Below are 27,776 nucleotides of genomic sequence, written 5' to 3' on the forward strand. Positions count from 1 at the left end.
GGAAGCAACATCTCTACTGAGAGATGAACAACTGAGGGCCAGAGAAGAGAAATGAGGCTGGCCACTGCTGGCCACTGAAGGCCTAGGGGCAGGCTCGAGGTCGTCCAGCCCCCTGAGCATGACGGGGACAAATGTCCACAGGGGAGCAGCCTAGGGGACTGCAGGTAAACCCTGAAGGGACAGTGCCTCCCAGGGGCTGCCAGCCTGGGAGGATGTCCTGCTGGGGCCACAGCACCTTCTTTCTGCCCAGCAGTGGATGAAGAGACAAGGGTTGACCCACTGACCATGAGCATAGAGGCAGCCAGGGTGCCCAGGATGGATGTCATCTGACATGCTGTGACCGATGCAGGGCCGGCCCAGCTGGGGCATCTCTTTCCCACGTGGGTGACCAGGAGTGATGTAAGGAGAGGTCCAAGTTGAAGGAAGCCCCTGCGGTGACCCCTTCTCCCCTCTGAAGAACATGCTTCTGGAGAACTGAAGCTGCATGTCCCCCAGGTCGAGGACGGTGGTGGGGCACTGGAACGTGTCCCCTGGTGGCAAGGTCACACCAGACCCAACAGGTCTCTTTTCCCTTCCATTCAGTTCCACCTTCAGCTGAAGAACTCCTTAAGGCTACCACTCATGTTCTAGAAGGGATATAGCCTCTGTGACCTGGAGCTCTTCCCAGATGTTTCCAGAACACACAGGCTCCCGGGGGACAAAGGATGCCTGGAGCCACCAGAGGCCAGCAGAGGCGGGAAGGAGCCCCCAGGGCCCGCCCACAGCTGGATCTCAGACCAGGGCCGTGAGAGGGAAAGTCTCCGCTGTGCTGAGCACCCCCAGTGTGGGGCAATTCATTATGCTGGCCCCAGGACCCTCCACAACAAGAAATTACACTTCACAGGAGAAAGCACTTTAGCAAATCAGAGTGGCATTCCTATGAAAGAGAAACAAACCGAAATATGGAACATATTACGAAATAAAGCATGCACGTTTTGGTGGTGAATATACTGAAAATACAATCAAATGTAAACTGAACCCTAGAAGAGCTGCTCTCACACGTTGTCTCTTCCATGGCCCTCCCACTGGCAAAGCCCACCCAAAGTGTAAACAGGAGTGCCCGGTTATGCCCCAAATGTTTGTAATTCTCTTTTTAAGCATCTAGATTCAAAATGTATTATGTACAATTCTGTCTTCAATTGCCCTGTACTGCAATGCAGAATAATCTCCTGGACTGAAAACCCACAACTTTGATGAGCAACTATCTAGGCAAATGTTCAATCTGGAAAAAAGGGTCAATTACAGGCTCCCTCACGTTGGTCTGCCAAGGAGTCAGAGTGCAGCCGCCGCCCTTTGCTGGAGACTCACCTCATTAAAGCAAGTGCTAGGGAACAGGGGAAGCGTGGCAGCTGCTGCGGATCAGGCCGGATGCAGGAGTCCCCGCCGGAGAACAGGCTCCTAGCCGGGGGAGGGGGCACCTGGTGCTCGCCCTGTTCGCTCCCAGCGATGCTCAAGCTCTCTGGTCTTACTTTCCCCCGGGGCCCCCGCCTCTTCTGTGAGTGTTCTCACTGTGCTGAGCTATCGAAGGCTGTTGGCCAAACAGGGGAATTGGATGAGGTGGGCAGAGTCTCAGCGCGCGGTGGCTGAGGGCAGACGAGTCAGTGTAGGTAATGGGGTGGCTTCATGTAAGCAGGCTGGCAAGTGCGCAAGGAAGTTCCCTACCCTGGCATGAGGGCCTGGTGCTCCCTGACCAGAGGCTGAGCTGTGTCCTGGGCTGGCAGTATTTCCACCCTTGTTTGAAAACCCTTAATAACCCATAATAGACACACACACCTTGCGGAGTACCCCGTCCCCAGTGGAGACCCTCCTTGGCTCACAGGGACACGCAGGGTATTCTGAGGCTCTGTGATGCATTTCTCTCTGAGACCTGTGTTTTTTTTTTTTTTTTAAAGATTTTATTTATTTGACAGAGATAGAGACAGGCAGCGAGAGAGAGAACACAAGCAGGGGGAGTGGGAGAGGAAGAAGCAGGCTCACAGCGGAGGAGCCTGATGTGGGGCTCGATCCCATAACACGGGGATCATGCCCTGAGCCAAAGGCAGACGCTTAACTGCTGTGCCACCCAGGCGCCCCTGAGGCCTGTGTTCTTAACACACTATATGTAATTTTCCTCTTACAAATACAAAGTTGGGGTTTAATAGGGAACACACATAATGCCTATGCCCTCCATCCCTGGCCCAAACTCCAGTCTGCGCCCCGGAGATAAGAACGTGCCCCCTCCCACCAAGGAGAGGGGGTCAGTGAGGAGCCTGGCACTCATTTCAAGCCACTTCTCCCATCTTCTGCCTAAAGACATGTGAGCTACCAATGGGCTGTGGTGGTTTCCTAGGGCTGCCAGAAATAGATGGCTCCAACAAAGAACAACCATGTCCTCACCGTCTGGGGGCTCGGCGGAGGGGGGGGGGGTCCTCCCTGGCCTCTTCCAGCACCTGGTGGTGACCGCAGTTGTCAGCACGAGCTGGCTTGCGGCTACATGGTGCCAATGTCACCCTTCCCATCAAGTGGCCTTCCCTTCTGTCTTCTACCCTTCTCTTCTCTACCCATCATAGATTTAAGGCCCGCCCTAAATTCAGGGTGATCTCATCTTGGGATCCTTAATCACACCTGCAAAGATTCTCCAAATAGGGTCACAGTCACAGGTTCTGGGTGAGCATGTCTCGGGGGGTCACCATTCAACCCATTCCTGAGGGTGGTACAGCTTTGAGCTTCTGGGGTTAAGGTAGAGTGGCTGTGGCGAGGAGCCCCCCAGCAGCACCCCAGCCTACTTCCTTCTGTCACAGAAAGGCCTGGAGTGAGACAGGCATTGTAGGAGGCCCCAGACCAAAGGAAGGGCTGAGTCTCTCCCTTCCCAGAGTGTCCGCTTTGGTGACCACAGGTGCCGTGTGCAGAGGTAACCACCAGACGGCTGTGGCAAGGCTCTCCAGCAGCAGGGTTCTTTCTGAGTCCGTGGGCTGCAGTGAAGAGCCCCAGGTCTGGGAGTCTGTGATTAGATCCTGGCCCCTGTCACAAACCACAGGCCACCAGCCTGAGATACCCTCACATACTGAAATCGAGTTACTCGACTCCTCCAGCATGGGCAAAATCAGACCCCAGAGCCCCAGCACAGAAAGTTTGCCACCTTGTAGGGTAGGTCAGCAGCCCAAGGGTGCACATGGGAGGAGGGGCAGGAACGGGTGCTGCCTGGACCGTGGGTGTCCAGGTGCAAGGGGAAAATAGGTCAGGGGACAGTGAGGGAGAGACCAGAGGGTTGTCTGAGTAGGGGACCCTAGGGCCACCACTCTTGTCTCCATGGCCACACATGTTGGAGTAGGACCACAGCCCAGCTGCTCTGTGCCAGAAAGTCTAGACTTTATTCCTTGAGGGGATGGTCTGTGGGTCCCAGGAGGGGGAGCCGTATGTGCAGGGAGGCTGTGTGTCCTGGGAGGGGGGTCTGTATGTCCCAGGAAGGCTGTGTGTCCTGTTGGGGCTGTGTGTCCTGGGGGGGGGGCTGCTGTGTGTTCTGTGTGTCCCAGGATGGGTGTCTGTGTGTCCTGGGAGGGGAGTTGTGTGTCCAGGGAGGCTGTGTGTCCTGTAGGGGCTGTGTGTCCTGGGGGGGCTGCTGTATCCTGTGGAGGTTTGTATGGGGGGGGTCTATACCTCTATATATTTCCACTTCCTCACTTCCATCCATTTTTCTATATTTGTGTACAATTTACTTCTGTATATCATAAAAACCCTATAATGCGTTGTTACTATTTTAAATACTCATCTTTTCAATCAATTAAAAAGAAAAAGTCTCTCTCAATGTACATGATTCCTGGGGGGGGGCTCTAGTTATATATGGGGCTGTGGGCCCTGCCTGCCCTTGGGGGCGGGGGTGGGGTGCGGTTGCCTCTTTGAATCGCACCCTGGTCCGGGGTGGATTTCCCTCCAGTCTCCTCTGACCCGGCGGGTGGTTCTCCGCCCCCAGACCCGACCCGCCCCCTGCCGCCAGGCTCCTCCCCTCCATCCCAAGACCGCCTCCCTCCGCACAGGGCCCGCCCCCGACGCGGCCCCGCCCCTGCGCACGTGACGTTCTCGGCGCTCTCTCACCGCCCTGGCCGGGCCCAGGTGGATGCGCTCGGCGCTCCGCGGCTCCGTGGCTGCGCGCGCACGCACGTCCGTCCCTCGCTTCCGGCGCGGCGGCCTCCGCCGGACAGACGGGACCCCAGCGCCCGGCCTCCCCGGGGGCATGCGGCGCTGAGGAGCGGCGGACCCTTCGCGGCGGCGCCATGAACCTCCTGCCGTGTAACCCCCACGGCAACGGGCTGCTCTATGCAGGCTTCAACCAGGACCACGGTGAGGGCGCCCCTGCGCGCGCCCGGGCTCCGACCCGGCCTCTTCCGGAATCCCCCGACCGGGCGGGCCCTCCCCCGATGCCCCCCGACCGGGCCTGCCCCTCCCCCGACGCCCCGGACCCGGCCTGGTCCCTCCCCCGACGCCCCCTGACCCGGGCAGGCCCTCCCCCGACGGCCCCCGACCGGGCCTGGTTCTTCCTCGGACGCCCCTGACCCGGCCTGACCCCCCCCCCGCCGACGCCCCCCGACCCGGGCAGGCCCTTCCCCCACGCCCACCGATCCGGCCTGGCCCCTCCCCCGACGTCCCCGGACCCGGCCTGGTTCCTCCCCGGACGCCCCCCAACACCCCCCGACCTGGCTGTTTCCCACCCCCCCGTCGCCCCCCACCCCAACCGGCTCCTTCCCCCCCAAGGCGGCCCTTGACCGTGCCACCCCCAGTTTTGTCCTGGCCTTGCGCCCCGGCGCTCCCGGCGCCGCTCCCACTCCGGGCGGGGGTGTGTGGGCCGAGGTCGGGGCGGGTCCCTCGCGTCCGGACTTTTCTGGAGCTCCGGGGCGATGGCCGCAGCTACTCGGTCGGCCCTCCTCCGCGGGCTCCCACCGGGTTCGACGATAATCGGATTTTTCCCCAGGGGAAGATACTGGGATCTTCTTCGAAACTCCGCTTTTTCTCCTGTACTCGTTTAGAGTCTTCGGCGGATAAGCGCTAGTTGAGTTGAAAAACACTTCAGTTTCTTTTCAGCTGCGTACCCTAGTGACCTAGTTGGGTGTAGGTCCTCGCCCGTTCTGTTGGTTTTAATGAGAAAGTGTCACTGAACTTCCCTAGCGTTTTTTCTTCTTGTTCAGTGAAATCAAAGGACCTCTAAGGACTTGACTGTTGAGTGTGCCGTTGGGGGACATGGCGTTTTATTTTCACGTTTTGGAATCCAGCTGAGGTCCCTGGGTGATTTAAACCGCTGTTGGAGCCAAGTCCGCTACGGCCCGCAGGATGCCGGGGAGGAGGGGCGGGGAGGACCGGGGCGCAGAGCTGCCTCCCCTCCCCACTGGGGAGAAAGGGGGTGACAGCTGCTGTTCAGGGACAGCTTTTACATGGTCGCTTTGCAAGTTTTGTTTTTGAAGAGAATGCGAGTAGTGCTGTAGGATCCCGCCTTTGTGAAAATAAATCACAGTGGAGTGTTGCCTAGCTGTGGTTGGCACGTGTTTACTTTGTGCTGCGCTCGGAAGGATGGATTAAGCCTGCCCACAGGTGTTGATTGTGGTGTCATAGGGGAGCTGAAACACCGGAGAGATAACAAGGTGGCATGTAGAAAGAGGCATGCCAAGGTAGGTATAGGAGGTTTTCATGTAGTCCGTGGAGGGCAAGTTTCCCTCCAGCCTTTGAGGTCATGGAAGGGTTCTCAGAGGAGGTGGCAGTAAGCCGTGGGGAAGGTTTGGGAGGGGTGTGGGTGCTGTGGGCAGAGCCAGGGAAGGTGGTTTGGTTGGGCCAGACTGCAGGGATTGTGGGAGAACGGATTTATGAGGGGGGGGCGGTATGAGTTTGGGGCCAGATGTTGGACATTGGCAATGACGTGCATCGTTGTACCTTGGGGTTTGATTACCAGAGGAGGGTCAGTAGGTTTTTTAATGGGCTTGATAATAATTGAGAGCTCTTTAGAGAATTAACAGTGATATAACAACTCCTTAAGAAATATGTTTCAAGGGGCACCTGGGTGGCTGGTCGTTAAGCATCTGCCTTCAGCCCAGGGCGTGATCCCAGCGTTCTGGGATCGAGCCCCACATCAGGCTCCTCTGCTGGAAGCCTGCTTCTTCCTCTCCCACTCCCCCGCTTGTGTTCCCTCTCTCGCTGGCTGTCTCTCTGTGTCAAATAAATAAATAAAATCTTAAAAAAAAAAAAAAAGACTATGTTTTCAGGAGTCCCTGGGTGGCTCAGTCACTTAAGTGTCTGCCTTCGACTCAGGTCATGATCCTGCAGTCCTGGGATGGAGCCCTGCATTGGGCTCCCTGCTTGGTGGGGAGTCTGCTTCTGCCTCTGTCCCCCTCCAATAAATAAATAAATGAAATCTTTAAAAAAATAATATGTTTTTAGTGGAAACAGATGGCTAGCTGGTAGTAAGGGAGGGGAGTGGTAACTATAAAAACTTGTGATACCTTTTGTGTTTACAAAAGCAAACAGCTTAGTGAATTGAAGTCATTTCATGCAAGAGAATTATTCTTAGGATACCTGCCTTGATGCTGAGTGAGGAATCTTTGAACTAAGTTTCAGTATAGTATTTGAGGCTCATAATGATGCTGATTATTTAAGAAACCAGGGAAGATTATAATATTTTTATAAAGGTTTTATTGAAGATTGTTTTTATTTATTTATTTATTTATTTTTAAAGATTTTATTTATTTGAGAGAGCAAGCACAAGCACAGGGAGTGGCAGGCAGAGGGAGAAGCAGACACCCTGCTGAGCAGGGAGCCCAACTCCGGGCTCGATCCAGGGTCCCAGGATCATGACCTGAGCAGAAGTCAGACACTTAACTGACTGAGCCACCCACGCGCCCCTAGAAATCATTGTTTATTTTTATAATTTTTTTAGTTGAAATATAGTTGAAACATAATGTTACGTTTGTTTCAGATGTACAGGAAATCATTTTTATTTTTTATTTTTTTTATAATTTCTTTCTTTCTTTTTTTTTTTTTTTTTTTTAAGATTTTACCCATTTATTTGACAGAGATAGAGACAGCCAGCGAGAGAGGGAACACAAGCAGGGGGAGTGGGAGAGGAAGAAGCAGGCTCCTAGCAGAGAAGCCTGATGTGGGGCTCGATCCCATAACGCCGGGATCACACCCTGAGCCAAAGGCAGACGCCCAACCGCTGTGCCACCCAGGCGCCCCAAGAAATCATTTTTAAAAGGACATTTGCTCGTAATTTTAAATGTTCAGGCTTTTATCTTCTAAACGTAATTTATACGATGGTCTTCGAGACTCTTACATTTCTATAATTTAGCTGCCTATTTTTCTTTCTAATCCCTTGGGAAACTCAAATTTTTGAGTATGTGCCCTTTCTCTGTATACTTGTTTATGCTGCCTGGACCAAAGCCTGAGGCCACAGACTGCTGTCCTTGGCCCTCTTCACTGTAGCTCTGGGGAAGGGGGTGGGGGTAGTGGTAGTTTTTGCATGTGGGCGGTATGGGAGTGGTCTGTACAGACACACCTCAGAGAAACTGCAGGTTTGGTTCCAGACCACTGCACTAAAGAGACTGTCACAATAAAGTGAGTCAAATTAATATTTTTATTTTTCGGTGTATATAAAACTTATGTTTACACTGTACTGTACTCTGTTAAGTGTGCAGTGGCATTATGTCTAAAGAAAAATGTGCGTACTTTAATTTTTTTTTTTAAGATTTTATATATTAGAGAGAGAGAGCACAAGCAGGGGAGTGGCAGGCAGAGGGAGAGAGAGAAGCAGGCTCCCGGTTGAGCAGGGAGCCCGACCCGGGGCTTGATCCCAGGACCCTGAGATCATGACCTGAGCGAAAGGCAGATGCCCAACCGACTGAGCCACCCAGGCGCCCCTGCATACTTTAATTAAAAAATACTTCATTGCTAAAAAATGTTAACCCCATCTGAGTTTTCAGTGAGTCATAATCACTGATCACAGATCACCGTAACAGAGATACTAATGGAAAAGTTGGAAATTTTGCTAGAATTACCAGCATGTGACACAGAGACACGAGCAAATGCTGTGGAAGGGCGATGCTGACAGACTTGCTGGAGGCAGGGCTGCCACGAACCTTTGAGTGGACGGACCACAGGGTCTGTGAAGCAACGTGGAACAAGGTGTGCCTGTGTATAGGAGAAAGCCCCCCGGTGAGTCCAGTGCCCCGTTGCCGCCCCACCAATTAACCCAGGGCCCTGTGGGGTCCCCGGCTGTTGGGCTGGGGCTTCCTCTGTGGGAAAAAATTGTGTGAACGTGGCAAGGATGATGCCTAGCCCCCTTGGAGAGTGGTTGCCGACCTCTGGTGTTTGTAGCGCCTTTCCTTCTCTCCCCTGAAGTATGCTGTACTCACAGAGAAGTGCCGCGCCCTGAGTGCTCAGCTGGCTGAGTCTTCCCGCCTGAACATACCTGGCCGTCCTGTGCCCCTTCCAGTCACTGCCCCGGGCCAGGCTGACCTCCGGCAGTGTAGATGAGTTTTGCCCGTCTCTGTCCTTTATTTTTGCTCCTGGCTTTTTTATTCAACATTACGTTTGTGAGACATTTTCCATATTGCTGAGTATTTTGTAGATCTTTCTCATTGATGCATAGTGGTTTTTTGTGTGACTATGTCACAGTTAATTCAGTTTACCATTGGTGGAGCATTTGGGTGGGTTCTCAGTTTGTGGCTATTAGAATGTCTTGGTGCTGCTGTGAACATTCTCATGCACGCCTCTGGTGAACATACGTCATTTCCGTAAGGCCTGTGCAGCTAGGAGTAGAGTGGGCAGCTGTAGTCAGTTGTGCTAACAGCGCTCCAGAGTGGTGGTACCGGTTTGCCGTCCGCCAGTAGGTTGAGAGTTCCCATGTCGCCAGACCCGCTTTATACTTGGCATTTTCCACCATCTTGGTTGTTTCGGTGGATGTTAATTTGACCATTAACAACCTGGTGTGTGACTGTGACGTGTTTCAAGGTTAGGCTTGTTTACAGGTGGAGGAGGTCATGGGAGACCTCAGGCCACTTTCTGGAAAGCCATACCGCAGCAGCCCTTTCCCCCCATGCCCTAGTCTGCTCTGTCCACACTTGCTGGGATTGCTCGCTCGCAGCTGTCCTCCAGGAGGCATGGACTTTCTTGTTGCCTCTCCACATCTTGGTGTCTGACACACAGCACTCGAGAGGTGTGTTGGGAATAGCGAGGCCAGTGGTGAGTGTTAGCAAGAGGCAGGTGTCGGGGGAAATGTGCAGTGGCAGAATGGCTTGTGGAGGTAGCTGGTGAACCCCTCTCGTGGAATTAAGTGTGCAGGCAGAGCTGGTCTTCAGGAATGCCAGAGAAAGTCCCTGCAGGAGGAAGTTGGTGCGACTCCAAGGGCTCTTTTTCACGTTAGATGACTGAAAACGTTGTGCCAGATTATGCATCATTTAGTAGCGGCCTTGAGGAGGGTAGCTGTGGCGTGAGCAGACCATGCCCGTGTGGTCGGAGCATCTGTAAGAGTTCTTAGGAAGGGCTGCTTTCTCCAGACCCCTTGTTTTTGCTGTTTCAGGCCCTGGGGCCCTTAGCTGAGATCCCACTGTGATGACTAATGTCTCTCTCTCTCTCTCACACTTTAGGATGCTTTGCCTGTGGGATGGAAAACGGATTCCGAGTCTATAACACCGATCCGCTAAAAGAAAAAGAGAAACAAGGTAAGAGTAGTTGACATTTTATAGTTTCTCCCTTTTTCCAGACTTCAAAGAATCTGCATTTTATCTCACAGTTGTGGAGGGCAGGGTGCTGGTTTTGAGAAGTAAGTAGGAAGTTCATGGCTCTCTACCGGCCTAGACAGGGTACAGAGGTGAGCCAGTGGGCGTGGCCCGGCTATGATTTCTCCGTGGACGTGGACTTTGAAGCATCATGTGTCTTTGCCGTGTCTTCAGTTCTCGCTAGCTGCCACAGGAGAAACAGGTGCTTGGTGCAGCCCATTCTCTCTCTTGCTGCTGAGTGTGAAGTTGTAGAGAACTCAAGGGACAGGTTTAATTCAGTATATGGGACTCTTGACTCTTGTTAAATGACCACTTAGAAAATATTATCTGTAGCAATAAATTGTAGTTGCTTCTGTTTACGTATTTCGGTGTCTTAAGTTATGTTTTCGGGAAATATAAGTTTTCAAAAGCTTCCCAAGTGGAATCTGGGCTTTTGCTGGCAATATTAAAATAATGGTGATCCTTTTGCCATTTGACAGAAAAAAATGGTAAATTTCACAGGTAGAATTTTTTCAATTTATTTTTCCCCCAAGGTATTTTTCTTAAGCTTTTGGTGTGTCCTGCTTTCTTTACTTGCTGGGAGAATCAGGCACTGCCAACAGATGAACAAATCTCAGATAAATCATAGAAAATGAGAAACATCCTTTTTCTTCCTGCAGTTGTGGTTTTGGTTTTTATTCAGTGCCTAAGTTACACTTTCTGATGCTTGGAGCTGCTGCTTATCTGTAAGAGGAAGTTCCTGCTCCTGGTGCCCCACTAAACAGCCCCCTCCTGTTGCCACAAGTAAGAACCCAGCACAGGGACTAGCAGAAATCTTTTCGATAATGGAAGCCCTTTGTTGAGCGTGGTGTTTGTACAATGCCCTGGTGTATAAAACAGTAAGTGGTGCTTTACATCTAGGAGTTGACTTTGTAAATTAAGGTGTGTAACTTGCACTTATTAGAGACAGACTGTAGCCGGTAGTTAAGTGCTTAGGTTCTTGGCCCACGTGGTTTGGGTGGAATCTGTCTCTGCCCCTTACCAGGCTGCTGTGTGACCTTGGGCAAGTTCCTCACCTTCTCTTGGCCTCACTTTCTGTGTGTAAAAGGAAGGTGATAACTGTCTGTCTTGATATCGTGAAGATCAGTGAATTAGAATGCTTAAAACGCATGGATCAGTGCCTGGCACACATACTAAGAGCTGTGTGCGCTGGTGCCTTCCTACTCTCCCAGTCCAGCAGCGGTGTGCTCTTGGACTGTGTGTCCGTGAGCGCCCCGTGTCATGACGGGAGTCTCCTATTAGTCTTCTGAGCATCTGACTTTTATTTATTTTTTGGTTGCTTAGTGAATTAAGACAACTCTGCTTTATATAGATAAGTAGTGACAAAATACTTTGAAACAATTTGATTTGCAAATACTTTTTATTTAAAGTGACCTAGAAATTTAGGAGTTACAGGCTTAGTTTCGAATTGAATCATTAGCAATATATTGACAACTATTTCCTAATTAATGAAATGTTTATAACAAATTCAGGATTTCTTTTAAAAATACGTTAGTGTGCTTTAGTGGCTCAGTCGGTTGAAGTCTGCCTTTGGCTCAGGTCATGATCCCAAGGTCCTGGGATCAAGTCCCACGGCAGGCTCCTTGCTCAGTGGGTAGTCTGCTCCTCCCTCCCTCCCTCTCTTTCTCTCTCTCTCTCTCTCTCTCTCTCATAAATAAATAAATAAATAATCTAAAAAGAAATACATTAGACAAGAAGCATTTACAAGTCTTAAGTTCCAGAAGGGTTTGCCATTGTCGCGTTGAAGGCAAGTATCATTTCCTCTTGCTGCTCAGCTGAACTGTGTCTGGGGCAGTCTGTCCCTAAGCTTAGCTTGGAGTGAATTTGAAAAGGATCACGATGGGGCCTTGCTGTGCTTTTTGATGGTGTATTTTAAGCAATCCGCCCTGTGCACTTGTAGAGTGGTCTGCTGTTATATTTCTGGCAATTTACAACTTGACAGAAAACAGGCTGGATCTCATTCCTGTTTTATCTTGGTGGTTTGCTTTTCTAAATGAGGAGGAAGGAAGTGTGCCTGCATTTCAGTGGTCACCCTCTGATCTGGGCTGTCGGCCCTGTTATCTCCAGTGTGACTGTGGCACTGAGTAGGTGGGGTTGGCCACGAGCTGCCTCTCCCAGGTGTGCTCCCTGCCAGCAGGGACTGGGAGCCGTTGGAGGCAGCTTTCTCCCAACTCCCGCCCAGGCGTTGACGGTCCTGTTTCTTAATCACACCTGAAGTAGGTTTGCAGCTCTGCTCCACTCTAAGAAAGCCGTGGGGCCCCAGGGAGGACTGCCGGGAATGGTGGCCTGTCTGGTGTTCACAGTGATGCTGTGGGGTGCAAGCGTAGGACTCAGATTCATATCTGAGTGTATGCTAGGAAGAATGTTCAAGAATGATACATTTGGATAAAATATGATACCCAGTGATTATAGAAACATAAGGAATACTCATAAAAAGTTAATTTCACTTTTCATTTAGAAACACAACTCTCCCATGGTGCAGAGGTGATTAGAACTTGTATAGCTCATGCTCAGTGAGCTCGCACAGCCGGCAAGGCAGGCAGAGGGGTTTAGAGGCATTCCCCTGTCTTCCGTGTCACCCATGTTTCCCTTCACATGGCCAGTGCTCACACATGTGACATTGGCAGCCATATGTGGGGAAGTAGAGAGGACACAGAGGCCTAGAAAGAGCAGTACATGACTGAGGTGGAACGCAGGTGAGGGCTGCGTGTTCCTGACCCCGACTCTCGGGGCGGTGGTCGGGCGCCTCCAGTGTCTCATGCTGCACTGGGGCTGGGGATTCAGTCGTGAATAAGACCGGGTCCTTGGTGTGACACACCAAGTATCTAGAAATAAGGGGTGACCTGTTGTGCACAATTCCTGACGTTACCCAGTGCAGCAGCCTGCCTGACATGATGGTGTGTTGGGGGCCTTAATCCTCATTTTGTCTAATGGGCTTCATGCTCATGTACTCACCCCAGGATGTCCGAGATGAAGGGACTAGAGAGAAATGTGAGGTGGAGGGGAGTGAGCAGATTGTCATGAGGGGTGATGGTGCCACGTTAGTATGTAGCTTTGGCTTGGCTGTGGAGAAGCAGACCATTTCATGGCCTGTTTCATGATCTTAATGGTATAGTTGAAGTTGGTAGAATCTTTTCGTAGGGTAATTTGGCAAAATGTGTTCATTTTATACAGACACACATACTGTTTGATTCATCAATTATACCTAAAGGATTTTATCTGAAAGGAAAAACGAGGAGAAAGACCCCAGATGCTTGTATAAATACATTGCTCTTGACCGTGAACAACCAGGAATTAGGAGCGATCACACACACACACCACTCCCCCTACCCTGCAGTCGAGAATCCATATGTGACCTTTATTTTTATTTTTTTATTTTTTATTTTTTGAGATTTTATCTATTCAAAAGAGTGAGTGAGTCAGAAGGAGCATGAGCAGGGGAGAGTCAGAGAGAGAAGGAGAGGGAGAAGCAGGCTCCCCTCGGAGCAGGGAGCCTGATGCGGGTCTCAATCCCAGGACCCTGGGATCATGACCTGAGCCAAAGACAGATGCTTCACTGCACCACCCAGGAACCCCCACGTATGCCTTTGGACTCCCCAGCAACTTAACTGCTAGTAGCATACTGTTGACCAGAAGCTTTGTTATCAATAAAGCTTTATTGATAACAGTTAACGTATTTTGTACATCACATGTATCCATATACTGTATTCTTACAATAAAGTAAGCTCAAGAAAAGAAAATACATCAACAGTATCAGACTGTATTTATTGAAAGTAAGTCTGCATATAAGTGGACCTGTGCAGTTGAATCCCATGTCGCTCAAGGGTCAAGTGGGTAGTCCTTTCCAGAATTTCTACGAGGCCTTGAATTTGACTTTTCTCACAGAGCCAGCTGATGAACTTTGGAATCCTCTTGAATGGCCGCTGATCTTCTGTTAACGTCTAACTTTCAGAGGTTTTGCTTCCTTACTTGCCCTTTGCTGTGCCCTCCCTGGGCCAGGAGCTCTGGTCGTTGCCGACCAGAGTGTGGGGCTGGTGAGAACAGGGTGGGCTGGTCCTGCTCTGCAACAGAAACCATCCAGAGTGGGGTTCACTTCCCCGAGCCCCGAACTTCCCACCGGCTTCCCATGCCTTCCCTGAGTGAGCACCGTGGTCTTCCTTTTGTCGTGGAGGACGTCTGAAAATCTGCTGACGTGTTGCTCTTCATGTAATTCACCAAGCATTTTGAGCCTTTCAGGCCAGTGGAAGAGGTGTTTAAAGTGATAAACTCGGGGCGCCTGGGTGGCACAGTCGTTAGGCAGACGTTAAGCGTCTGCCTTCGGCTCGAGGCGTGGTCCTGGCGTTCTGGGATGGAGCCCCACATCGGGCTCCTCCGCTGGGAGCCTGCTTCTTCCTCTCCCACTCCCCCTGCTTGTGTTCCCTCTCTCGCTGGCTGGTTCTCTGTCAAATAAATAAATAAAATCTTTAAAAATAAATAAAGTGGTAAACTCTGCTTTTACATTAAAGCATTTAGCATGGTTTCTTACAGCTTAGAGATTTTGCTATCCCTTAAAATATGAGGTAGGTATTTCATACATTTTGGTATTTTGGCTTCTTAGGGTGCTGGTTGCTCAGCCTTTGCACCTGGAAACACAGCTCATGAGCACGAGCTGCCAGGGAGCCCAAAGCCCACGGCTCTTTCTCTTTGCCAGCCAGCCAGCAGTCTCAGTGCTGAGGCCAGCAGGTACAAATGCTGAAGAAAGTCAAAGGCTGAGTGTTACCTTGCCCATTGTTTCTCTATTTAAATTGCAAAATATACATACTAACTTTTTTTCAATATCATTTCAGAATTTCTGGAAGGAGGAGTTGGCCACGTTGAAATGTTATTTCGCTGCAACTATTTAGCACTGGTTGGTGGTGGGAAAAAGCCGAAATACCCCCCCAACAAAGGTAAAGTGATGGTGGGCTTGATGGTCATGCCTCCCGTGTTGTAACGTCTGGAACTTTGTAGAGCGGCTACATCTGCTCTTCCTGTAGCCCTGTGGAGTATGAGGGACCGGTCGCTAACAAGAGGCATCCAGGGAGAAAGTGTCGTCTCTGCTGTTCCCAGGAGGAAGAGTGTGTGGCAAGGTTCACGTGTTCCCGTGGACATAAAGCACGTGCTCTTCAATTAACTTTGCTTAAAAAGGGGGCATGGCATGCCCCTGGACCCCATTTTGTTCTGAGTATTCAGCTGTGAGTTGTTATCGTAAATGTTATAAGTTAATTTTGAAGTGAGGTATAGGAAGGTTATTTTTCCTGCAAAGAGCCACTGACTCACAGAAGCATCGGTTGCCACATAGACAAAAAGCCACGTTGGCTCTGGGTTTAAGAGTAACTGGTCTTGGTCTGTGTGTCTCAGTCTCTGCGTGCTCAGGAAGATTGTGGTGTAAAACGTCTGGCTTTTAAAGTAAGGGAGAAACGAAAATTTTAGCAGCCGCAGTTGTGTGCTTTGTACCTGTGAACCCAGGTATCTGCTGGGGGGAGAGAAAGAAAGCAGGGTAGAAACCAGAAGAGGCGGCAGGTGGATTTCGAAGGTGGGTGAGGAGAGATCCAGGGGGCCTTGAATACCAGGTGAGGGTGTGATCGGGAAAGCAGTCCTGTCCTAGCTCAGGAATGTTCTAGTCTAGAAGCAGTACGTGAGACTGAAGATGGCAGAGATGGGAGCCTTTATTCACAGGGAGGGCTAGGCAGAGAGAAGTAAGTGGGATTATCCGAATCAAGTGCTGCTGAGCCTGGGTGTCCACGAGGACTGTGGGGTTGGAACCGCTGGTGATAGGTTCCTGAGTGGGTGGGGAGGAGGTGGATAGCTCTCTTTCCAGGTTGGGCAGGAAGGGAAGGTTCCAGAAGGTGCCTTTGGGTGTGAGGATGAGCTGGAGGTCTGCTTGAGACCATGTGGCAGGGAGTAGCCCAGGCCTGACATGGGAGCAAAGAAAGAGGGGAGTCAGCTAAGCACAGAAAGGTGCAGAGTCCTGGGTGATCCTTGGCAGGCTCTGGGGCCCCGGCTTGCAGCTCTCAGAGCAGCCAGCTCTCAGAGGTGGACAGGGTGAGTGGGGTTGGTGGGGTTGGGGAGCAAAGAACCACCCGCAGCGGTGTGCATGGACCCCTCCAGCTTGTCATGACCAGGGCCGAAGGGCAGAAAGCCGGGGTTGTTGTCTGTGTCATTGCCACCAGAGCCTGGGTGAACAGAACCTGTGGCTTGGGAGTTCTGAAAGAGGCCATCCAGAAGTGACATAGAGGCCACTGTACTTGGGGTACAAGGATGGGGCACTGGCGGGGGCGCTCAGTTGGGCATCCGACTCTTAATCTCAGAGTTGTGGCTTCGAGCCCTGTGCTGGGCTCCATGCTGGGCATGGAGCCTACTTAGAATTCCTTTCCCTGGGCTGCTTGGGGGCAGGTACAAGTCCTGCTGCTGACTCAGGTCTTTGTCTTGGAGCCTGTTACTGCTGACCCTGGTGAGAAGAGTCTGGAGCCGGGCCCCTCCTGTGGCACTGTGGTTTTTTCAGTGATGTCAAAATTACTGCTTGAAGTTACTCTTAATATTTTAACAGTTATAAATAGATATATGGTGTCAAAATGGGAAGAAGCTAGTGTCTTTGGTTTGTGAAAAACAGTAAAATGGGACTAGAGGGGACTGGTCATCACAGTGCAATGAGGTAAGTTCCAGCCGAGACTGCACAGTGTTGTTCAGGCAGAGCCGAAAGGCCTTTTCTTAGGAGCTAAGAAGACAAAAGAAGAATTCCAGAATTAGTGAAGGTACCTTTTGCTGTCAGGAACTGTATTAAAAGACATGCCAAATCCTGGGTATACATGTAGAATTTCTAGCACACCAGGACGGTGGCTTGCAGCCCGCGGGAGCCAAAGGTCACCCCAGGTCCGTGGGGTTTTCTCACTGTCTGGGGTATTGTGTCTGGTCACTTCCGTTTTGTGAGTGAGAATTCGAGCTGCTGGCTCTGGGGCTCCGTCAGGCTGTTTTCAGAGATTTCTGAAAATAGAGTTCACTCAGATTTGTGACACCCTTGACGTGGCTCATCTTTGGGGTTTCGTCTGGATTGGGCCAGTTTACATTTGTTTTGAATTGCAGACTTTTTAGGGTTAGGTTGCAGACCGAAAGAAAGCTTATTTTTGAGCTGCTTTGTACGTTCAAGAGTGTCGTACGTGTCCTTTGCCCGGAAGGTTATTTCAGTGAGGTGGCCTGAGGTTCTGTCCCACTTACTAACGTGCTGTGCTCCAGTGCCTGCGAGGGGAGCCCACTTCGGGGATTTGGGAATGAAGAGATTTATCAGACAAAGACGGCATTTTAAAGGAGTAACAACAGAAGTCTCTGCTTCATTTTTGAATGGTTATAAATTTTAATCTCTTCAGTAGTAAATAAAGTTTGGTCGTTCTCTTAGGTGTTGTTATCTCTTGATTTGGATTTGAGGTCACTGAGTCCATTATGGCAAAACTTAGCCCTGAATCCTACCTCCAGGATTCGTGGTCATGGTGTCAGGACCTTTAGGGGAGACATTGCCCACACCCTTGGTCACCTGGCCCACGACCTGTTGAGGAAGCTTGTTTTCCCTCACCTCACACTCTTCCTACACAGCTTTGTAAGAGAAAGCTGCAGGAGATAGAAAATGTCTGGATACCACACTCCCCCACGCCCCTTCCCCAGCTCAGTGCTGCTCGCCGTCCTCATCCTCGAAGGTTATCTGTAAATTGTCTGAGCCCTTGGGATGCAGACTACTAACGCTTCATAACGTACTGCAGTGTGAGCAGCAGAGCAAGACCAAAGAAGAGCAAGAACAGTACGGCTGGGGTTGCGAGAAATCCCCAGCCCTGGTTCTTTAATCCATTAAAACCGAAGCCTCTGTTGGCTTGACCCAGGTGTGTGTCTCGCACTTCAGCAGGAACTGTCGTGACGCTGGCTTTGGGCTCGAGCGGGTGGAACCAAGGGCAGTGGGGTGGGGAGAAGTTTGCCTGGAAACTAGGCAGGGTTGGCAGAAAGGAGGCGTGTGTGTGTGCTCACGTGGGCGGCGGGGAGGTGATGTAGGCCTGGCTGGGGTACTGGAAGGGAAGAGCGGGGAGGGACGGGTGAGCACTCCACTCTCGGAGACAGCAGTGCAAGTGGTGGGCTGCCCCGTCCCTCGGGTCTGAGACTGGGCAGTGGGAGAGCAACAACTCCACCTGGTCAGAGATTCATGAGGTCAGGACCCTTCTGCGAGGCCCCACAGCCTGTGTATTGGTGTGCTCATAAGTTCTCTCTGAAATTTCAGTGATGATCTGGGATGACCTCAAAAAGAAGACTGTTATTGAAATAGAATTTTCTACAGAAGTCAAAGCAGTCAAGCTGCGGCGAGATCGGTAGGTTTGCTATCGAAGTTTTAAAAGTGGGAATAGTCGCTTTTTCTGAAGATGGCTGAAATACTTTGATATTGAAGGAAGAAGCGTGTTTGGGAAAATCATGTTTCAAATGTGATGATTGTAATTTATGACCCAGAGGACGTGGGATTCTCTGTGTTGCTGCGAAGAAGGGGTGAGTTTTCTAGGTGTCCGTGGGTCATTTAGAAGCAGTCTGTCAGCGGATGTGCCTGGCAGCAACCCCTGGTGGTTCTCAGTCCTTCAGAGGACGGTCCCTATCCAACAGGTTCCCACTGAGGACACGAGGGGTGAGCTGTGAGCTGTCCTACTCTCAGTCCAGCTTTGCCACGCGCTGCCTCAGTAAATGTTACCAGTTGGAAGATAAAGGAAGCTTTGGAGACTGCTTCATGAGAAGGTGGCATTGCTGTCACCTGTTGAAAGCAGGCTTCTCTCAGCCGTTGCCATCATGGTGTTTAGGAGAACACAGAAGTTTTTACTAGTACGTTGAGCAACATAGAGTTTCATTAATTTTGATTTTAATTTGGTGTGATTTACATCTTATGGTCAGCTGTGGGAGGGGCAGGGATGCTGAATGTGAATAGGGGACTGTCACAACTGCGTTCTTAGGTTTGTGACTTCCAGGAATGTTGATTGTAGGGCCCCTAATAATGCGTATCCTGGAGCCAAATCCACAGACTTTCCAGTTTCCAGCATTTCTAAATTATCCAGACATACCTTAAAGTGTATAATGAAATAATTTCTGCTCCATATACTCCTCTTGGTTCTTAACTGTAGATGAAATATTTGATGAAAATGTCCTTAAGCCTCAGGAAGTTCTGTTAGCCTGTACCCAGGTGTGCAGGAGAGAGGCGCTTGTCCATTGGTGCCTGCCACACCCCCCGGGGCTCACGGGTGACCTCCAGAGACCTCGCCTGCATGGGGCTCTGATTCAGGAATGATCGTTCTGTCTGTGCTGTTGGACTGTTTCTAAGTTTCAAAACGATAAGAACAAAAATCACAAAATGCTTGAGTTCCACTTTTGGAAATAGGAATTCTGATTGTGTTTCTTTCTTTCCAGAATTGTGGTTGTTTTGGACTCAATGATTAAGGTGTTTACCTTCACACATAATCCCCATCAGTTGCATGTCTTTGAAACCTGCTATAATCCTAAAGGTAAGAAATGCAGAGGAATAATGGTGGAAATTGGCTCTTTCACGTTCCATCCAGGTGGGGACCTGTGTTGGGTGCCCTGTCCTGTGGCGGGTTTCTGTCTGAGTGGCACTGCTGTGGTTGGACAGGTCCTGAGACTCATTGGGGGCACTCTGACGGAGACAGGCTTCTCTTTCTTCCTCCTGTGCCCTTTTCCCTTGGTGCCTTCCACCTACTCCTGGGCAAGCTTTCTGGGCCACGTGCCCATGCCAGCACCTGGCCTGCCAGGCAGTGGCTGAGACCTCCCCTCCCACCCCGTCATGGGGTGGAATGAGGGAAGCTTCCCCCTGTCATTGTCAGCCCTTCAGGAGCTCCTTGGGTGACCTTGGAATTGCGTGTTTTCACTGAGTTCTGAGGGGTTTCCTTCTCTTTTTCTTCTGGAGTGAGGATTGCATGTGGCTTTGTCCCTCATTATAGCATCTTAATTTTAAAATTTTCAGTGTTTTTCTTCTAGCTTTATTGAGCTGTCATATACATAAAACTCACTCATTTTAACTATGTCATTCGGTAATATTTAGTCATTGTAAACAGTTTGTAACTACCAGCATAGTGGAGAAGAGTTCCAGGTGGCCCCCTTCCCCACCTGGCCTTCAAGTTTTGCCTTTTCAGTTATGTTTGGGGTCTTTCTCGTAATATTTCTTCGGTTCCTCCATGTGTTATGTATACATTGTTCTTTTCCGCGTGTGTATTGCGAAGTAATATTGCACATTATGGATATACCGAACTGTCCACTGCAGTGTTTGGACTGTTAGGGACAGAAGTTGCTGCGAATGTTCACAGACACGTCTTTGCCTGGAGGAATTGTTTTATTTCTCTTGGGTGAATGCTGAAGAGCACATTTGCTGGATCATATTGTGATGATGTGTCCATGTGTGTAAAATACTCATGTTTTCTAAAATGGCGGTGTCTTCTCACACGCCCATCCGTGATCTGGGAGAGCTGGATGACAGCAGATCCCTGCCCAAGCACTTGGTGGTGTCACTGTTTTGATTGTGGGGCATTGCCGTGGCCGTGGCAACAGTGTGTCCCTGTGGTTTCGTTTGCATTTCTCTGAGGACTGGCAGTGTTGAGCATCTTGTCCTGTGTTGTTGGCATTCAGACATCTCTTACGAGGTGTGTTCACATCCTTTCCTGCTTTAACATTGTTTATCTTTTCCCCGAGTTGTGAGAGTTCTTTGTGTATTCTAGATAGTGCCTTTCGTCTGTCACTTTTGCAGATATTTTCAGTTGGTCTGTGGTGTTTTGCAGAACGAAGATTTTATGTGTTCTAGAAGCTTTAGCTCTTAAGTTAGGTCTTTAATGTATTTTTTGTGTGTATGGCATGGGACAAAGGCCCAGATTGGTATTTTTTTTAATGAATATCCAGTTTCTAGTATCATTTGTTAAGAAGACTATTTTTTTCTGCATTGAATTATTTTGGCTTTCTTTCTTTTTAATCGAGTAAGTGTAAGATTTTTCTGGACTCTTTGTTCTCTTCCAGTGATCTGTCCTTATGTCGGTACCATACTGCTGTGGTATCTAGAGCTTTAAAATAATTCTTAAAATTAGGTAGTGTAAGTTCTCTCATGTTCTTATTTTACAAAACATTTTTGGCTATTCTAAGACCTTGCCTTTCCTTGTAACGTCTAGTGTCAGCTTGTCTGTCTCAGAAAGCCTGCAGAGACTCTGACCGCACTGACCCTGCAGGCAGAGGACATGGTAGCCGTGACCACAGTAGGTCAGATCAGATCAGCTCTCCATCTGTCAGAAATTTGGTTTTCTTCCACATTGTCTTATAGTCTTACATAGGCACTGTTAAATTTATTCCTAAGTATTTTGCATTTTTATGCAATTATTAATGGAGTTTTTATATTTCACAATTTTGTATTCCAAGTGGCTGGTGTCACGGAAGATGGATACTTGACAAAGTGTATTTAAGAATAAGTTCAGATGTTTCCAATTATGAGGCAGTCTCACAGAAGTTACCTTTGTTTGGCCCTCTAACGCCTTTAACAGTGAAAAAAATCTTGTGATTCTGATATAAATGAAAACCCTTGGGGGCACCTGGGTGGCTCAGTTAGTTAAGCATCTAACTTTTCAGCTCAGGTCATGATCTCATGGTCGTGGGATCGAGCCCCACGTTGGGCTCCAGGCTCAGCGGGGAGTCTGCTTGAGATTCTCCCTCTCCCTGTGCCCTGCCCCCCTGCCCTGTGCCATCTCTCTCTCTCTCTAAGATAAATAAATAAAATCTTAAAAAAAAGAAAAAATGAAAACACATGAGTAAGTCTCATTTTTTTTCTTGTGAGCTAGAGGACAGAGACAGGTTTTGTTTGGGTAACGCAGAGGCTTTAGACAGTCCTCAGTGCTTGATGGGTTCTCTCCATCTCCGGTCAGGCCTCTGCGTCCTGTGCCCCAACAGTAACAACTCCCTCTTGGCCTTCCCGGGCACACACACGGGCCACGTGCAGCTCGTGGACCTGGCCAGCACCGAGAAGCCGCCCGTGGACATTCCAGCCCACGAGGGCGTCCTGAGCTGCATTGCTCTCAACCTGCAGGGAACAAGAATTGCGACGGCGTCTGAGAAAGTAAGTGCGTGTCCCTCCTTTCGCAGAGCTCTGCGCCTGCCCCGGCCGCCCTTGCCTTCCCAAGGACTTACCGTGCGGGCCCCATGGAAGACTGGCCCTTCCCTGTGGGTTCTGACTCCTCACGGGTTCTTGGCCACCTTCCCTTGGGAATCAGTCGTCATTGACATAGACTGTTGAAAAGTTAATTTACTTGGTGAAGCGGCATCTTTTTGGCAGCAGAATCACTGTTCTTTTTTCTAACTGGCTACGGGAGTTACAGCAAAGATGTCATTTCTCTAGACAGAGAACAGACTGCGGGTTCTCTCAGGCACCTGCCGGGGCAGTAGATGAGGGGTTAGTGGAGGGCTGGCGCCCAGGGGTCTGGCTTCTACCAGTGCTGTTGGGCTGAAGAGCCACCAACTTATTCTCGGGTGCAACGGAGGGAAGAGTCAAGTTTTAGATGATGTGGGGGAGTTGGGAAGGGGTTTATGGGCTAATGGGTTTATGAGTATAATATTCATTTCAAAAAACTAAAAAGTTGTGAATGATAATAAAACACTTCACTGTTTTTCAAAGGGGACCCTTATAAGAATATTTGATACTTCATCAGGGCATTTAATCCAGGAGCTACGAAGAGGATCTCAAGCAGCCAATATTTATTGGTAAGAAACCCCCACCCCCACCCCCGGTGTCCCCCGAGAGGCTGTTGCTTTGGGTTGACTGCATTGAAACAGGGCCCGTGTGATTGAGGGAGAATCAGGGCCCCTACCCGCTATTAGGGAGTCAGGTGTGAGCTAGTTTTATTACGACTAACTCTAAATCGTTCTTGTGGGACTGCATGGAAAAGTTAAGGAGAATGTAATCACCATCGACCCTGCTGGTTTTATGTCTTCTGCCCGGTGCCTCCGGCTGATTTTTCTGTGGTAGACCTTGGTAGCTCATCTGTAATCAGGTCTGCAGCCGGCCGGGGTGGACCCCTGTGCGGGCGGGGTTTCCTTCTTTGCGGGTGTGGCCTTTGCAGGTGCTGAGCGGCATTTGGGTCTGTGTGATGAACATGTAATTAACGGATGCACTTTGTGACTATGCCCGTGGAGCCCTGTGGGGGTTCTCCTCTCTGTCTGCTCTCGGGGCCCCTCCAGCCAGAGTGGGGGCCTGCCCGGCCCTGGCGATGCCCAGCTCCAAAGGGCAGCCTGCACCTCCAGGGGCCAGGGGCATTGGAGGGGAGGAGTTTATCACCCGAGTGGCCTGTAGGGGTGGCCTCAGGGCCCCCAGAGCTTCGGGGTGGGTCCACAGGAAGCTCCTTCCCCTCCCTGGCACCCAGCCTTATCAGTGTACCCAGGGAGGGGCCCTGCCTGCTGTGGCACGTGGGGTCGTTCCGCAGTGTGGACCCTCTGGTTCCATGGAGAGCACTGCAGGCTGGTTAGTGGAGGGCGGCGGCGCTTAAAATTGCTGTGTTGGATTTGAGAAGGCCAGGGTTCGAGGCACCAGCCCACATGGCGGCGTGGCGCTACGGCTGGGGACAGGCTCCTCGGCGTCCACATGACACCAGAGCTCCATCTGATTTCTCTGCAGCATTAACTTCAATCCGGACGCTTCCCTCATCTGCGTGTCCAGTGACCACGGCACAGTGCACATTTTTGCTGCCGAAGATCCAAAAAGGAATAAACAGTCCAGGTGGGTTTCCCGGCCCCTCGTTCAGGCACATTCGGTGTGAAGTCACAGCCGCTCATTTGATTCTGTGACCGAGCACGCTGACCCTCGAGCCGCACAGTTGTGACGTCCACGGGCCGCAGCACGTGGGGGGGTAGTGCCGTGAGTGTGTTTTCTCTTCCTCAGGGTTTTCTTTTCTCTAGCTTTCTTGTAAGAATTCGGGGTGTGTGTACATACGATGTACAGAATAGGTGTGAATCGACCATTTGTTATTGGTCAGCAGTAGGCCGTGAGTTAGATTTTTGGGGAGTCAGCAGTTACACGCAGAACTTTGACTGCAGGGGTTGGTGTCCCTTACCCGCTCATGGCTCAGGGGTCCGCAGTATCTGATGCAGAAACAGGCGTTGTTTCCGGCCTCGTCTTCCTCGCCTTCAGCTCCTTAGAGTCTGGTTACGGTCCAGTCACCGTTCCTGTGATTTAGGACTCGGACCTGGACCCCAGTGCCTGGCCTCATGTTTGCCGTGTTTAGCAGATTAATTTAGTCACAGTAGAAACCTGTGCCCCTTCTAGGGTTACCATAAAGCCATTTTTAAGTGCTTTGTCTTTTTCATGTGAGAAGTAAAATTAAAAGGGAAAATAGAATTTGAAGTATCTGGGCTCAGGCCATATGAAAGAGAGCCCTGTTTTTTCACCTTTGTTATGGAGACCTAACTGCCTTTTCTCTCCCCCTTGCCCTCCTAGTCTGGCCTCAGCCAGTTTCCTTCCAAAGTACTTCAGTTCCAAGTGGAGTTTTTCCAAGTTTCAGGTTCCCTCAGGCTCTCCGTGCATCTGTGCCTTTGGAACAGAGCCAAATGCCGTCATTGGTAAGTGGTCCTTGCACTGGCTGCCCCGTGCTCGCTCTCCTGGGGGCCCCGGGGGTCCCACTCGGCGTCTGCACAGCCGTGTGGGGTGACGTCAGCCCCCTGCCCTCCAGGGTTTCCCAGGAAGTTGTGGAGGCAAGTCATTTGGTGTTCAAACTGATGACCAGACAGGGTTTTTCCCCTCCACACGGAGGGACACATGCACCACCCCGGAACAGTCGGGGCGCCTGGCCACGCGTGTGCTCAGTCAGGAATGAGGGGTCCCTTGTCACCTGCAGTCACTCTGGGTTGCTGCCCAGAGCAAGGCCATTTACAGTTTGGCTCAGGGAGGTCTGCTTGCTGTTAACGTTGAGGGGACAAACACGTGAGTAAAACGGTCTCCTTCTGTCTCAGCGATTTGTGCAGACGGCAGCTACTACAAATTCCTATTCAACCCCAAGGGGGAGTGCATCCGGGACGTCTACGCGCAGTTTCTAGAGATGACCGATGACAAGCTGTGACTCCACCGGGAGTGCAACCAGCACCCACGGCCGGCCACCCCGAAGCGCTGAGTGTGCCCTTCAGACTCCTGGGGCTGGTGCCCGTGCCCTTGGGCCTCGTGGGTCAGCGGCTGGAGGACTGCCTGGGGACCTTGGTCCTGAAGCCATTCTGTGGTTGTCTGTTTTCCTGAGCAGGGCTTCCCGTTTCCAGTATTAAAGAACGAATCCTCACCAAGGCAGTGTAGACACTCAAGTGGCTCCTAGCCGCCTGGGCCCGACCGCTGGCCCGCTACCTTTAGTTCAGCTGTGACGCTCGCTTCCGTGCTTCCACCACGCCGCCCACCTGCGCCCCCCGTGCACCTGGGGGCTCTGTACACACGTAGGGACTGGGTTGACAAAAGGATGGACAAGTTGAAAAACAACAGATTCCGTCATTTTTGCTGAGTCTGTAATGGGGAGATGAACAAGCGTGTCAGTGTTAGTTCTTACATCCCAACCAGATTTTTAAACAGAACAATAATACCAGCAGCTTGCCTTAGAAAAGGAGAAAGGAATTCCTTCTCCCCTCTGAACGTGAAGCAAAGAGAGACAGCCGTGTTAGCACAGGGTGGGGTCTCCCTGCGAGCCGGCGTCCTGGTCTTTTCCGTGCCTGTCGTGAGCTGTGGTGCGGCCGTCCCCGTCTGTCTGTCGGAGCTGTTGGCATTGAGGCTGAGGCCGGGCGCCCGCGGCGAGCAGAGCGTTTCGTGTGCCCGGCGGTCCTCCTGAGTTTCCTGTTGTGTGTAGGGGGCAGAGTAACACGTAGACTTTCAGAATCAGTCCCTGAGGAAAGCGTCACTTAACTGAGAAGATGTGCAGGGAAAGGTCGGGCATCGCAGCAGCACAGGTCTGGCGTCTGTGGGCAGGAGTGGGCGGCCTCAGCCTGCCGCGTCCCCGTCGTTTGTAAGAGTAGCTTTCACTAGCGTTCTGAGAAGGAAAGGCACATGATAACATTTTCTAACGTTTGGTGACTGAAACAGGTTATGGGCTCTATATTACTGTTAGTACTCCCAGAGGTATGTATTTAATTTTCTTAAATTCCCTTTAAAGAAACCTAATTTTATGGTTTTGATTTCAGGTTGCAAACATTGAACGTCTGCGGCAGCAGCTCTCCATTCTGCCAGTTCTTTTACTGTCATGTAATCAGCTAACTGTGTATGTGGATTTCAGTGTAAAGTATGCATGTTACTTTTGTGTGTATTTAATCATGAAATTTAATTTTGCACTTATTTGTAATGTTTCTTTTAAATAAAAGTGACTAATTTTGTTGTACTCTGTATCCGTCAAGGGAAAAGAATTGTACGTTACAAAACCAGACCCTCGTTTCAGAATCTGCCAGACTCTGCGCTGCAGTTCTGTCTGCTGCCCGTGCGGCCGGCAGCCCCGTGTTGGCACCCCGCCTGCGAGCAGGGGTGAAGAGTGGTATGTTTGTTAGCGGTGTGTGCTGTCTGTTGGGCAAGCTGTGCCCGCTGTCGCGGTGGCAAACAGGACTCCCTCTGGGGGAGGCGCCTGTGTCCTGTCTGGTGCCTGGTCAGGTGACTCAGCTAACACGTGAGCCCTAACCGCGCACGGAGGCCTAGGAGGGATCCTTCACATTGGTACGGTTACAGTTCAGGTTTCCCCCAAATACAGCTCCTCTGGTGTATCCAGCTGTACGTTAAACTAGGAACAAAGTTGTGTAACGAAAGCACAGCTGTTGCCACAGTGCACGGAGACTGCGGAGATGCGGCACCCTGAACACCCAGGAATGTTCCGACACACCCTGTTAGAGGCCAGTGTGAGAGTGTGGTCCCGGCTCCGCCACGCCGGGTGCGACCTTGCCTCCTCCCTCGAATAACAGAATAGGGACATACTGGGCCAGCTGCGAGGGAGCCCTTGCCCAGCGGCTGTGCTTGCAGCTGCCGAGCCTCGCGGTGCTGCGAAGGGCGCCGGTGTGCGCCCTGGAGTTTCCCCTCGGATTGGTGAAGGCCCCACTTGTCATCTGGGACGTGCCCCACGCAGCAAGTCGAGCGCCTGAAGGCTGAGGCAGGCAGACGCCGTGCACCCCCCAGGCCCGTGCTCGTGACCTCGATTGACCCCTCCAGGGAGGTGTGGGGAGGAGCAGTGTCCCCGGCACGGGTGCGCTGTCTGGCGGACCTTCTGAGGGCTCACGTAGAGCAGAGCCAAACCCTGTTCTCCACACTGATAACCGTTGATTCGAAGCTCTGTGTGGAGAGGGGGTTGCTGGAAGCCGGAGCCTCGGCCTCCGTCTCCTCTCTTGGCTGAGTCCTGCTGGCCCGGAGCATGGGCATCAAAAGGACACAGACATACAAGGGCCCCCACTTGGTGGCTGGGTTGGGCACCAGGTGTCGGTGTAAAAAACATCCAGGTACCGCCTGGGATGGCACCGCTCCCTGGGCTGTGCTGTAGGTTCTCGCTCAGACGGGAGGCTTCCTCCAGCCCTTCTCACCTGCCCTTCGTTCCACGCCACGAGGGGGAGCAGAGTTGCCTCAGCGCCCTGCAACCTCCTCACCTTCCAGGTTCGGCCGTCCCGTTAGTCGGGGCGCATCCTTCTCAGAAGCCCTCGGCCCCTCTAGGCCTGCAGGTGATCCCGGAGTACCAGGAGCCCACGCCCCGCTCTGCCACCAGACGTCACCTGTCCTCTGCAGCTCCTGTGACCAAACATCTCTACCAAGCTTCTGGATGCCGGAGCCGCCGACCTGCCTTCCGTTCTTTTTGTAACAGGCATCGGATCGACGACAACACTTTGGGAACTTGTAGCACGATGTTGATCCTCAAAATGGATCAGAGAATGCTCAGAGTCAAAGCTGACCAAGCCGTGAAGTAG

The 27,776-nt window shown here is 51.2% G+C and overlaps 1 protein-coding gene across 2 annotated transcripts; it reads left to right on the top strand.

Moving 5' to 3' along the window:
• Nucleotides 1-4,160: 4,160 nt before the first annotated feature.
• On the top strand, nt 4,161-26,221 carry WDR45B (WD repeat domain 45B). 2 transcript variants are annotated; one of them, XM_045774933.2, is made up of 10 exons: nt 4,161-4,356; nt 9,642-9,716; nt 14,639-14,740; nt 18,088-18,175; nt 19,251-19,345; nt 21,755-21,945; nt 22,501-22,586; nt 23,497-23,598; nt 24,316-24,437; nt 24,828-26,221. In XM_045774933.2, the coding sequence occupies exons 1-10, from the start codon at nt 4,290-4,292 to the stop codon at nt 24,932-24,934; spliced, it is 1,035 nt and encodes a 344-aa protein (XP_045630889.1). In that variant the 5' UTR covers nt 4,161-4,289; the 3' UTR covers nt 24,935-26,221. The 2 variants fall into 2 exon arrangements, with proteins under 2 accessions (XP_045630889.1, XP_087710092.1); XM_087853966.1 differs by lacking the exon at nt 4,161-4,356 and adding an exon at nt 7,509-8,208.
• The last annotated feature ends 1,555 nt before the right edge of the window (nt 26,222-27,776 follow it).

The sequence above is a fragment of the Ursus americanus genome, chromosome 23, assembly GCF_024610735.1.
Source record: "Ursus americanus isolate L20-20 chromosome 23, mUrsAme1.1.p, whole genome shotgun sequence".
NCBI classification, from domain to species: domain Eukaryota; kingdom Metazoa; phylum Chordata; class Mammalia; order Carnivora; family Ursidae; genus Ursus; species Ursus americanus.

Coding starts and splice junctions, on each gene's coding strand:
- WDR45B (XM_045774933.2), top strand. CDS start 4,290: ATGAACCTCCTGCCGTGTAACCCCCACGGCAACGGGCTGCTCTATGCA. Junction 18,176..19,250: donor GTCAAGCTGCGGCGAGATCG/GTAGGTTTGCTA, acceptor CTTTCTTTCCAG/AATTGTGGTTGTTTTGGACT. Junction 24,438..24,827: donor AGAGCCAAATGCCGTCATTG/GTAAGTGGTCCT, acceptor CTTCTGTCTCAG/CGATTTGTGCAGACGGCAGC.